This window comes from Nannobrachium achirus (assembly GCF_963921795.1).
Source record: "Nannobrachium achirus genome assembly, chromosome: 3".
Taxonomy (NCBI): Eukaryota; Metazoa; Chordata; class Actinopteri; order Myctophiformes; family Myctophidae; genus Nannobrachium; species Nannobrachium achirus.
This window is the reverse complement of record NC_137812.1, coordinates 59,687,354-59,701,059: the sequence shown is the minus strand read 5'-3', so window position 1 is coordinate 59,701,059 and position 13,706 is coordinate 59,687,354. Positions and strand designations below refer to the sequence as shown.

At 41.9% G+C, this 13,706-nt stretch overlaps 1 protein-coding gene across 1 annotated transcript; it reads right to left on the bottom strand.

The window, feature by feature from the left end:
• Positions 1-1,378: 1,378 nt before the first annotated feature.
• On the bottom strand, positions 1,379-13,420 carry LOC308281935 (nondiscriminating glutamyl-tRNA synthetase EARS2, mitochondrial-like). The gene is made up of 10 exons (XM_080722275.1): positions 13,166-13,420; positions 12,079-12,234; positions 10,244-10,433; positions 9,983-10,133; positions 9,324-9,645; positions 8,021-8,129; positions 7,462-7,597; positions 2,936-3,066; positions 2,237-2,372; positions 1,379-1,492 (listed from the first exon to the last, which is right to left on the bottom strand). The coding sequence occupies exons 1-10, from the start codon at positions 13,413-13,415 to the stop codon at positions 1,406-1,408; spliced, it is 1,668 nt and encodes a 555-aa protein (XP_080578401.1). The 5' UTR covers positions 13,416-13,420; the 3' UTR covers positions 1,379-1,405.
• Between the last annotated feature and the right edge of the window lie 286 nt (positions 13,421-13,706).

Sequence of the window (13,706 nt, the reverse complement as noted above, 5' to 3'; positions counted from 1 at the left end):
TCAGGAGTCATGCAATTTGTCAAGTAGTAATTTGTCGGTCACAGACCGTCACACACGACACACCGTCCCTTTTATCTACCATGTGTTGCAAGTAGGTTGTGAAAGGGAAAGTTGTTTAAATATGCGTTATTAAAGGTGGTTTCCATCTTCCTGACAGACTTAAATGGGTAAACTGGGCCATATATAAAATATAAAGCAAATTAGTTTTTCTCCTTTTTTTCTCCCTTCTTCTAAATTTAGAGTAGCCAATTATTTGTTCGCCCTTTGTCTCCCTAATTTAGTAGCATAAGCAAGCATACCGCTATACCTTACACACACATTAGTAATAAAGTATTCAATTAATCAAACATATTGCAATTGTATTTTAGAAAAAATACAACTAATAATAAAAAAAGCTTTTTGGGGTAACTCAATATAGACTATATTAAATGAAGTCCAACAAAAACTAAAAACAGCTTCCCTCTTATTTTGCCAAATTCATCATTAGTACCTACATCTAATTATTTTCTCTTTAAAGTGTATTGTTACAATCAAATATAGGCTACTACACGGGTTCCAAAAATAAAGTAGGCTAGAGCCAGTCAAGACTCTGAGAGCTGTGCTTTAGTGCTGTACTGAGTAAAAGTACTTATACCTTCCATTAGTGACCCGCTGACTCCTGACCCAAGAGACGCACTAGTCAGTGACTGTACATCTCTTAGGTCAGCATCACATGTGCTATTGAATAAAACGAATGAATCATCAAGAGCATGAACATTGTTTTAAAGCACGGTTCCCCAATAGGCGGCCCGCAGGCCGCAAGGGGCTACTGGCCCCCACCCAGTAATAATGGTGGTATAAGCAACAACACTAGTATATCGTCGTTGTCGGGTGGAAACCTCATATCTCCAAATTTTTATGTTCTTTCGTAAAGTAAAGCCCTGCTTCATCATACAAGGCCGTTGCACAAAAGTAGATGCGAGGCGTTGTGTGCTTGTAGATCGGCTGTTTTCACTAGTTTAAATCATTTTTAAAATGATAAATGCAAAACAAACGGTTTTGGACATACAAGATTTTCACCCGACGACGACGAAAACTGAACAGTCGCTGGAGTAGCAGGAACGCCACAGTCACCCCTGCATGATGTGGCCCTCGGCTTGGTACCCTAGACATGATTCGGCCCTTGGGGAAAACTAATTGGGGAACCCTGTTTTAAAGTATTTGATTGTAAAATCACTGTAATAACTCAAGTATTACATTTTTCACATACAGTATCAGAACTGCACCAGGCAAAAAACACATTTAATCAAAACATGATCAAGAGCATCAACATTGTTTTAAAGTCTTTAATTATAAAATCTCTGTAATAACTAATTGTTCACATTTGTGGACCAATATGGCCGTCCAGTCTTCCGCTGGTCTGTGTCTATGAGAGATGCAGGAGTTTCTGGAAACGATGCCTGATCTCTGTTGGTCCCAAGGACACCATCATCTCAGCCACACTGGGACCTTGCTGCAGGGTAGTGGGGAGAAAGGATACACAATGCTTAAATCACACAACTACAGCATGATGAATACAAAGGAATTGACTTCCTCTTTCTATAATATTCTTTCTGCTGAGTCATTGAGATGAATCAGACTCACTGTACTGACTGTCAATGAACATTGACATGACCAAATCCTACTGCTCAATGGTCTTTAACATTGGATTTTAACATTTAACATTGTGTTGCTTTATTTCTATATGATCTGACTGTTTTTTATTTTCCTTGAAATTGTGTTTGTGTTGCCCTGCTGTGAAGTGAGACCCCTCGGGGTGATTTTGTACTATAAATAAAAATAAACTTACTGTAGCCTTTTGACTATTGCTATTCATTTCCATGAATTAAGAGAAACATTTTAATAGAATAGGTTCTGGGCGTTACTTCACAGAGGAAGATATTGGAGTGTAAGGAAGATACTGGAGCACCAACATACTTTACATTTTTGTCCATTGAATATTTCTATTTTTTTTTTTCTATTGCTGTAAGTTGTTATTTATTTATATTGATACGTCACATGGTATATTTCCCCCCTAGCTATTTCAGCTTGTTTACATCTTTATATGATCTCAATTCCTCATATGTGCAAACCCACCTGGCTGGGCAATAGAAATAATTATCATTCGGACTACTGGCATAACATTGGCCATATTCTCGTATGCATTTTGAAGTAGATATCCATTAATTCCGGTGTGTGTGTTGCTTAACCAAGGTACCTGTAGACCACTGAGTGTCAGACGTAAAATCTTCATCAGCTCTCTGTATTTGGTGCTCTTTGTCTTCTTTGCCAGGGCCTTTAGATCTCCACTGAGACGCTCCACTGACAAGTCCTCTCCTTGTTCTTCAACCAACCTGCATGAATGCATACATACAGTGTTTATCAACTTACACAAATATACAAGTGGGAAACGTCACATGTATTCTCAAGAACTAGCTTTAAAGCATAGCCAGAGTACTATTTACAGAATTACTTAGAACAGCGTTTTTTTAACCAGTGGTCCTTGAGGGGTTTTCCAGGTGGTCCCCAGCTAAATGATGGAGAGTTGGTAACCAAATGTATCCTTATAGATCTTTAACTCTTGGGAGTGTAAAATGAAACCAAATGGACCCTTACAGGTCCATTTGGTTAAATGTTATGCTCTCGAGAGTTAAATAATTGTTATAGGCTACATCTGCATTACTTCATTTACAAGAAGTCTACACAATTAGAGACAATTATTTTTATTTTTGATCAACATTGGCCTGTTGTGCCTCCAAATCAATACAGCATAGAATTGTAGAACACAATCTTATCCAACAATAACAACATATTCAATGTTTTGAGACACGGAGACAGACAGACAGACAGACCCACACACACGGCCACGTATAGGAGCGTATATGACCACCGCTCAAAAAGGTTGAAAACCACTGACCTTAACACCAGTGCAGCAATGTGCTGGGCCTCTGAAGTGAGTGTTGCCACCTGCTGGTAGGAGACAGAAGGACGCACCCACAGGTAGGAGTAGCTTGGCGTCACCAGCTCCTTCAGGGAGGATATGTGACCCTACAGAAGAAGAGCAATAGAACATCAGTAGATGAAATACCATGACTAAGATGGAAGGGCAAGAACAGAGAAGTCACTGTAGAAACAAATAAAGTAACCATGGAATCTCATCAGACATGTAGGAGACAGAAGATAGCAGGAATAACGCACTAATAGCAGTTCATAACCCATTAAAACCAGGAAAGAATTTTTGATTTTAGCCATATACCAGGGTCAAATAAGCAGATATACAAGCTCATAGACATAGAGCATCACTTCGTGTCATGCTATGATCTATTTTTGAAAAATCATGAACATTTGTGCAAATCTTTATATTGAAGCAAACATTTATAACTAAAATCTTTGCTTCTGGGTGTCCCTGAAATAATATATTTTGAGATGGTGGTCTGTGTCCAAATACATATAATTTTGGGGGTCCTTGACATGAGAACCACTGATATAGTAACATGCGTTTATCAGAAAACGGTTAGGATTTAGAAGACATTTGCAGAATCGGGCCTCAGGTCTTAATGGGGTTAAGGCCACAATCCTTAAGTTTCACGTGTGTTGTCTCCATCTCCCAATGGAGAGAGGTAATTGCAACATTGTCCCAAATACAATAACGATCTAGTGTCAAATTTGGTGCACCATCTGCTTCAAATAACTTTGACACTGTCAACCAGTCAGTGACCAATACACTAGGGACACTTTCTTTATGTATCTGCCATGCTACCATACAGATTGGTTTAAGTAACATTGTGTACATTCAAATAAGTCCTAGATTGTAGCTTTAACTGACTTTTGGCCTATAACCAAAAAGGTCAGATGCATGCTGCCAAGTTATAAAATGTATCACTGTTTCATTCACCGGTTCAACTTTAGAATGAGGTTTTCCTAATTTATAAAGGATCAGATTACCAACAAAAGAAACTGAATTCCGCCCATTGCTTTAGAGAAAAAAACTCCTCATTGTCCTTAAATGCCTGTAGCGTTTTATTGACAAGCACATTCAAACAGATCTTAGGTAAACATATCCAATATATCTAGACAAAACGTTTCTTATCTATGGCTTTCAATTTTCATAGGTGGTTTTACGAGATCCACAATGCTGAGCTTTGAAAAGAATGTCAAAAACACACATTTGCACAAACCACCCACATCACATGACCCCTCTTTACACCTCTGAAACATGATGGATAGTATTAGAAGTAAATCAAACTATGAGACATAAATGAGTCACAAGGGGCATTTCTTGGTTTATACTGTTATGCCCTTTATTTTTAATGTGTAGACCTTGAACCAGTAACCTATTTCCACAAGCTCAGAACACAAGAATCTGATGAAAAGCAATCTCAGACTAAATACGCTGACCTTTAATCTCTATTATGTCATTTTCTTAAGTGAGTAAAAATGAAACATTTTCCCGTCTGTAAGGTAGAGTATGTTAATACAATATACTGTAACTTGTACAATCTTGGTGGTTGTATTTGGTCTCTGTGCTCTTTCATCGAGACATTTAGATCCTCTGTCTAGGTTAGTACATTTCTTGCTAGCCTGGCATCCAGTACCACCGATATGTCCTTAAATTAACTCCCACATAAAACACATTTCAAGGACTGCCCTTTTCACCTACTTAATGCAAAAATGTGACACATTCCGCCTCAAAAAGATGCAGAAAAACAAGTCCACACATCTCTTACCTCCAGGCTTGATTATTGAAATTCCTTATCAGGTTGTCCCAAAAGGTTTCTAAAGACTCAATTTCTAAAGACACTACGATTGGTCCTTATTGTATTATTGATGAATTGAGTACAATGGACTCAATGTGATATTATTTTAGTATAACCTTTGAATGTACTACCTAGCCTAATTTCACTCAGCTGGCTAGAGCCAGGCTATGTACCTGTACTGTTAACAACCTTGTTATTACCAGTAAGACTCCCTAATCGGGAGATAAGCGACCGTCAGGTCGCAGCGTGATTTAGGCCAAAATGTGTAGGAGCAGGGTCCAAAAATGTTTTTTAAAAAATCGGCCTGATGGTGGCGCTATATGGGACAGATCCATGTTGATGAGATGAGTGTAGACATACTGTGTACCGATTTGCGTGATTTTAGGGCAAAATTTGTAGGAGCAGTGTCCAAAAAAGTGTTTAAAAAAATCGTCCTAGGTGGCGCAGTGGTTAGCGCTTCGCCTCACAGCTAGAAGGTCCTGGGTTCGATTCCCGCCGGGGGACGCTGTGGGTGCTGGGGGCGTGTTTCTCCCTCCGCGTCATCAGCGCCCACACCCTAGGTGGGGTTGGCGATAGGGCCTTTCTGTGTGGAGTTTGCATGTTCTCCCCGTGTCTCCTAGGGTTGATACCCTCACAAAAACAAGCAGTAATCCTGGTCTCAATAATGCCTCCCCCTGGCCAGCCGGGGCGCCTGATGGAGGGGAAAGGAACTGGTTGGAATAACGTGTTCCTTCCACGCGCTAAGTCCATCCCGGGGAAATCCCTCCTGTCAGGTGAAAAGAAACAACTTGGACTACCCATGCATGAAGGAAGCATGAGGTTAGTCCGTTGTCTCCCCAGGCGCAGCAGAGGGAGTGCAGAGCCCAGGATTACATAGGCAATTGGCACTGGGTGAAAAAATGTGTTGCAAAATCGTGGGATAAAAATTATAAAAAAATAAAAAAAAAGAAACGTCCTGAAGGTGGCGCTAAATGGGACATATTTATGTTGATGGGATGAGTGTAGACATACTGTGTACCGATTTGCGTGATTTTAGGGCAAGAATTGTAGGACCAGTGTCCAAAAATGTGTTTTGCAAGAATCGGTCTCATGGTGGCGCTAGAAGAGGGCCATGTGAGAATTGATGGGTGGAGGTTGTGGTTTGGCAGGCAAGGAGCGTGTGCAAAATTTGGCATGGATCGGGGCAACGGTTGCGGAGATATGAGCAGGGCAAAAGTGTGACGTGTGACGTGTGACTGGCTGACTGACGGACTGACTGACTGATGGATGGACAGCCGGTGGAGGTTTCGATAGTAAATGCGACCTGACGGTCGCAATAAAGAATTCAATCAATCAATCAATCCATGACAAATCTGACTTCTTTTTCCGGATCTTTGCTTCTGTCAAGCTCTTTCACTCCAACCAGTAGAGCTAGATGGTGCTGACCAAGAGTGAGGTTCTGTTTGAAGTTTCTTCCTGTTAGAGGGGCTGTTCATGAAAGGCATCATAGATGTGATGCTGCCGGTTCAAGAGCCAGCTATTTATTGCTAGGCAGCGTATCAATGCTTGCATTTGAGTCTAATGAGTCTATGATAATTCAGGACAAAGCTTACACGTCTCAACAGAGATACAGTTACATGACCTTTCTCCATGCACCTTCACACTGTCAGTATTAAATAACGGCATAGTATTAGACACAAGGGGAAGTTGACACTGTACCCAGCCACTGCACATACTGTACAATATACAGTATGGTGGAAGTAAAGGAACAAGCCTATGAGAATAGTCTGGCTGGAGATCACTGTCAGGGCGATGTAACATTCCCCCCCAGGATGACACATTCCCCTTTACGACAGTACTAATAACATTAGATATTAAAATAAGACGATGCAAGTTGGGAATTCCTGCCCCACCCGTTCATAGTTGTACTTGTTGTCAACGTACCCGTAATACCCAGGTCAGAGTACCCAGTGAGGTATGGAGATAACAAGGATCCTGAGGCGTACATGAACATAAATGGTTTACAGATGGACCCGCAGACATAAAGACATTTTGTGCATTGCCCTGTAAATAATGGAGTTCTGTTATAGTATGCACCGCCACTTATATTGGTGCTGTGGCGCAAAGCTCAGCCAATCCGTGAAGCCTATGGGTCAGTGCCAGTGGCCAATCACTGCCTATATCACACAAACCATAAAACAGGTTTATTAGTTCTCAGAATTCCCCCGGGTCATCTGACAACCACACACCAAGTATGAAGTCAAACAGTCGGACGGTTTCCAAGTTATGTCCAGGACAGACGTCTGTAATGTATAACTTAGTGAACTGTCGTTCATGAGTGATTCGTTCATAAGACTTGTGAACGATTCGTTCAAATGCCTGATATGTGTCGTTCACACTTTTGTCCACTCCCCCTAATAGCTCCCAGTACACAGGACAGGAGGGCGGGCTGTTAAGCGCGATGTAATAAAAACGCTCCCGCGATAGTGTTTTACACGGGACGATCGCGTTATGAACGGTGAACTTGAACGAATTGTTTGAACGGATCATTACCGTGAACTAAATGATTTGTCAACTGAAATGAGGATTGCCCATCATTAGTATATAGATGGACAGAAATGGACCATTTCTACACCATTTATTCAGTCCCTTGGTGGCACATTATTGTAAATGTGTATTCTAGATCTAGGATGTGTGTTATGGGTACCTTGCGAAGGTGTAGGATGCGAGTGATATCTTTATCTTGAATCTCTGTTGCATAGAGCTGTTGGATTTCCCCCTGGAGATCCCTCACCAACAAGCGACAATGCTCCTCGTCTTCTATTCGCTGCTGCAGGTGGATTCTACAGCAATGACATTATATACAGTACTAAGATGCTGGAGAAAATAATAAACCAACAAATGAAAAAAAAAGCCTTTATGTTTACTAACTGGGGCTAGTGTGCAAATGTGTGAAATATGCACGCAAATGTACCCCTGCATTATGACTGAAGTGTACATTTTACCATCATTGTCACATTTGATTACCCAGGTAGATTACTGGCAATCAGTACAGTCAGTAACGAGATGCATTTATGTAAAATATAGCCATGAGATTGTCCGACTCGGAACACACCAATATTGTCTGAGATTTGCTGTGAATTTTTAATAAAATAAATTAAGACACACCAAAATGAATGGAAAATGCTATTTTGAATCTACGGTTCTCCAATGTACATCTTACGATACGTTTATTTACATTGGGCTTATTATGTTTTGTAACTCACCTGTTGAACTCTGGGAGCTTCTCCAGGTCTAGAAGAGCAGAATGGGTTGTGATCTTTGAAGGAGTAAACTCAGAGATCAGCTCATCTATCCTGCGCCCCATTCGATTTGCTGCAAAGCAACATTACCAACATTACAACGATATATTCCAGAACTAGATGTTTCTTTTATATAAAAAGTCCTGGTAACCAATTGATACAAGCTCCAAATACAGGAGTTTGAGGCCACGTAATCGCATTGACCAACTGCCCTCCTAGATCGTTACCCTGACCACCACACAAACATTTACCTAACCATTACTAACCTAATGACAAAAAAAAACAAAACAGATACTAACTAGAAGCAGTGCTCTTCCGAGCACAGGTCTCCACCAGGCCACACAAATCGGCCTGTTATAGCGCCACCATGAGGCTGATTTAAAAAATGTGGGGCAGAGGTTCTGAATTAGCATCCAGGGAGTGTGTGTGCTCAGTTTGGCAGCGATCGGGCCAACGGCGCCGGAGATTAGCTGGTAACAACCAGGCCACACAAATCGGCCTGTTATAGCGCCACCATGAGGCTGATTTGAAAAATGTGGGGCAGAGGTTCTAGATTGGCATCCAGGGAGTGTGTGTGCTCAGTTTGGCAGCGATCGGGCCAACGGTGACTGAGATTAGCTGCTCACAAACTGCGAGGACGCACGGACGCACGCACCGACACACGGACGGACGGACGGACGGACGGACGGACGGACGGAGGGGAAAACATACTCTCCCTCAGCCTTCGGCTGGTGGAGACAATAAATGCATATTTAGCATAATATCTAAGTTTGTTCGGGTATGTGGCTGTCGTGGGTAGCATTAAGGGTATGGTAGTGCCAGTTCAGGAGCCACTACCTTATTTAAAACATCATCTATTAAAGGAAAGCTTTTACAACAAGGGTTCGTATTTTAGATTGTAATTAGAGAAAAGAAAAGAAGAGTGTTAAAATGTTTTCATTTACTTCTTTCTATTGTTTTAGCGATTTTAATTACATTGATTTCAGTGGTTGGGGGCATGCGTGCAAGTTGCTAAATATGTAGATACAATAAGCCCATTCCCAAGATGCACCACAATCTTTCATGGGTAGATGTGACTTATGGGAGCTAGTAGTGTTACTGTCAATAGTCACAAAGAAATATTGCCGGCATATTGTGTCTAAAAAGACACATTTAGGCCCCCAATGCACTGAAATCAAAGTCATTAAAATCACTAAAACAATAGAAAGAAGTTAATGAAAACATTTTAATACTCATCTTTTCCACCCTTCCATCACCCTTCACTCACTCGTGAAACCAGAACCACAGTTGGTGGTGATATCCAGCAACGCCTCTGGCAGGATCCCATTTCTCTGGTAACTCTGTATGAATATGTCCCCCTGCCTCTTGGACAGCTTGCTGCCATCTTTATTCATTAGCAGGGGCAGGTGTCCGAAGGCGGGTGGCTGCCATCCCAGTGCACGGTACATAAGGAGGTGTTTGGAGGTGGAGATCAGCCATTCTGAGCCCCGCAGAACATGGCTGATCCTCATGTAGTGGTCGTCCACTATGTTGGCAAGATGATACGTGGGAAATCCATCTGCTTTCATCACCACAGGGTCCCCTTCCACCTATAACACACCAAGGAGAGAAAGAGAAGGATGAGCTGGAGAACAGAGGACATAGTTTGTGTATGCTGCATAACAGGTAGTGGAACGGGGGGTGTGGAAGAACCAGGGATGAAATGGGAGAAGGAGATGATGAGATCATTTTATTATACATGAATGAAGTTAAAATACTGCCGATATTTATGTGAATCCTATGTTTTGTTTAGTGAGGACGACATATATGGGACACAATATTGGGGGAGTGTTATGTGACTGTCCTCAATACAATGATAGGATCATTCACATTGCAAATATCAGCAGAGTTGACCTTCAACGGAGGGATTAGTCATGCCTATCGGACCTGGGCCACCTCATGGCGGTTCCATCCAAAGATAAGATCCTGGAAAGGCTCCACTCCTTCCTCCAGACGAAACCGGACCACATATGGAACTCCCTTGGCGAGCTTCTCCTTCACCTGGTCAGCCCGCAGGTGTCGACACCTATTATCATACCTGGTGAAAGAGGGATACATGTGTAAGAGTGTACGTTTCAGTATATTGGGCAAGTGGACGTGGTGGTGTACAGTACTCAGAGCTGCCCATAGGGATGTAACTCAAACTACCTGGGAGTCTGCCCAATGCGCTGGGCTTCTTTTTTAAGCAGTTCTAGTCTCTGCGCGCTGCAGAAACAGTGGTAGGCATGTCCACTCTCCACAAGCTGCTGGGCCGTCTGGCTGTAAAGGTCCAGTCTCTGGGACTGCAGGTATGGTCCAAACGGCCCTCCCCGGCGGGGACTCTCATCTGGAGGTATACCTGGGGTAGAGTAGCCAGGAGGGGGTGGAATGTAGCCAGGATAACTTAATATCAACAAGCATCAAATCACACAGATCAGTGATTCTCAATCTGAGTTCATAAGGATGAACAATGTTTATCTTTGAGACTCAAATCTACACAGTAAATGGAATACAATGGACCAGTAAGGGTCCAATTGGTTTCAAATTACAATAGAGCAGTGAAGTCATGACGTGACTTGCTCATCCCCCGGTTCAAAGAAGTCATTTCTCTACGGAGAATAATATTGAGTCATCTTAAAATCGTCTCATATAAGCATAGTGGTCCAAAAATAAACAAACGGTCTCCACGATATTGTCGGGAGGTGGCTCTGTATGGTTCATGATAGTCGGTCACTCATATTTGATTAAGTCTGTTTCTAGCGAAAATGTGACTAATTCGGCGACAGTAACATTAGCGTTTTCTCACCATCAGTTGATTCTTCATATCCATATGAGATCATTTGTTTATGTTTGGAACACAGTTCTTATATGACGCGATATGAAAAAGGTCTATGGGAATTCAGAATGGGGGGAAAAAATGCGAACCAGGTAGGATGTGTAAATGACATCAAACTTCACTGCTCTATTAGGTATACGCTCTTAATCCAGAAGGATTTACAATAGGCAAGCAATCGCAACGTACTGTAAAGGCCCTATCAGAGTCTGCGGTGAAGTTTTCTAGCTATCACCTAGGCTTTGTAATACATTTTTAGGTGATAGCTAGACAACTACACCGCGGTGATGACTTATCACCACAGACTGTACTCTGATAGTCTGGGATCACTTCACTTTACGGGGTTTGATGAACTTTGATCTGGTCGGGAGCAGAAACCACTTTACGTCATGTTGTAGTCCTAGACGGACTACACTTTGGCCGGAACTATCAACCGGATTCATTTTTAACCCAAAATATTAATTCCCCTGCACCCAAGGACATAGTTTTAGGGCCTACCTAATAAACACCTTGATGCGGCGTAGTTTTGCTTTCGAAAAAATCGTTTGGTATGTGCATCTTTTAGTCCAACTCGTAGCGACTGGCAAGACTACACTAGGCTTCTCAAGCATTTTAATAGTGATTGGGGAAACAAATGAGGGGAACTAAATCAAAGCGACGCTGCTTCTTCTAGTGGTTTCCGCGCTTTAGGTGGAAACCAAACGGTCTGTTGTGAACGAACACCAGGCTTTCTCCCCAGAAAGACTGGTAGGCGAGGTTAGTACTCTGATAGGGCCTTGATACATCAAATGCATAGAGATAGTAATCTAAAAACATAGGTAGACCAAGAACCTATTCAATAAAATCAATAAAACAAAACAATCAAAACATCAGCATCAATAATCTGTACATCGAAGCTATAAACACTATAGCTTCGATGTATGATTAGGATGCCAAGTCGAAAATAACCTGGCATCAGTCTGTATAAAAATCTATCTAAATTACATTTTAGCCTTTGCATAAGCCTGTAAGGTTTGAGTTACAGAGCTGTAACACCTCAAAGACTCCTGTCTCCTGGGGTCCCCAGACCACAGGTTGAAAACCTGTGACATGATAATTCAAAAGCATCAAAGCAGAAAGCCAGAATACCATCTCTGTTAGTTTGCTAGACCACAGGGGTGGTGTCTCTTACCAGCCCACTCCAGCATGTCCTCTATGGACTCTGCTGCTCCTGGCACCAGCCGGCTCTGATCCGTGTCTTCAAGTCGCAGGATGAACGTGCCACCATATTTCTTGGAAAAGATGTAATTGTACAGAGCAGTACGGAGCCCTCCAAGGTGTAAGAAGCCTGCAGCACAGAGCAATATTGTATGTACAGGATGTTATCAAACATATAATTTTCCAAATGTCTGTCTGTCTGTCTGTCTGTCTGTCTGTCTGTCTGTCTGTCTGTCTGTCTGAGTGAGTGTCTGTCACAGCGTTTCTCCTCAGTGGCTGAAGCAATTGATCTGAAATCGCATCACCATTAGCATATGAACACACCTGACATAACTGTGAAGCCCGTTTGTCACTTTCACAAATCATATGCTGTATATTTTCATTTTTATGGTGTATCTATATATATTCTGCATCTAGCTTGAGGCATATCTATTCTGCATCTAGCATGAGGCAACATGTTTAACCAGCTCTGTGTGTGTGTGTGTGTGTGTGTGTGTGTGTGTGTGTGTGTGTGTGTGTGTGTGTGTGTGTGTGTGTCCACAAATCATGCAGATCGGTACAACACAGTATCTCTGTAACCATTAAACGAAAGGTTATTTCTTACATTGATGCTCCTACATATTATCATGCAAGCACCAGTTAAAGTTACTTTCCATCCCTCATATACTGTGTGCACAGTGCACATCCCATAACCCACACACTGCACATCATTTCGGAGCTCATATCTTTGAACGGGTAAGGGCTAGTTATAGAAACTGGCCTAGCATCAAGAGTCAAGACAATCATGAATATATTTTAGCGATTCGATTTGTAAAATCTACATCGATAAACTGCATTTATAAATCTATGAATAGTCTTATATCATAGATATGCAAATATCAAAATCGATCAAAACCATATTTATCATAGTCTTGATCCAAGGCTATAAAAAACATGAACACACAAGACGTGTGGTGGTCAAAGATGTTATAATTAGATGTGTACAGTAGGTCTCCAGTCCAGTCTATGCAAGTTCTGGACTGGTCAGCTAACTAGTTAGTCAACTAACTAACTTACTTTACCTGTTGGACTGGGTGCAAACCTCACTCTGACTTCACTGTGTTCAGCAGCAGAAGAGCATCGTCTGCTCGCAGTGGTGTTACTAGTATGGACGTCTGTCCACCTCTTGCAGTGTAGCGGTGCACAGGGTAAACCTCTGGCTGCTTGGAAGGTCCTTCTTCCTTTGTCAACATTAAGACATCGTTTACACGATTTCAAAACGTGGCATGTACTGTTCAGCACTAGCTGCACGGCTGCCGAAGAACAGAGCATGACAATGAAACTGTCCGATTCTGTGTTGTTGACATGTGACATGACACGAGTTAACGCTGAATGACGAGTGACGTCACCACGGACGTAACACATGAACCGGTCTTCTTTGTACAAATTGATACGAACTGAGTTTCCACACGTCGCCCCCTACCGTTAGGAGGAATTAACCGAGTCAGTGTTTTAAACAGTCTATGGTGTGATTCAATGTGATTCAGGATGAATATTGGGATTCTTTGAATTAATATTTTATTATATTAAGGCATTATTGGAATGATGTGGCAGGAGTAAATA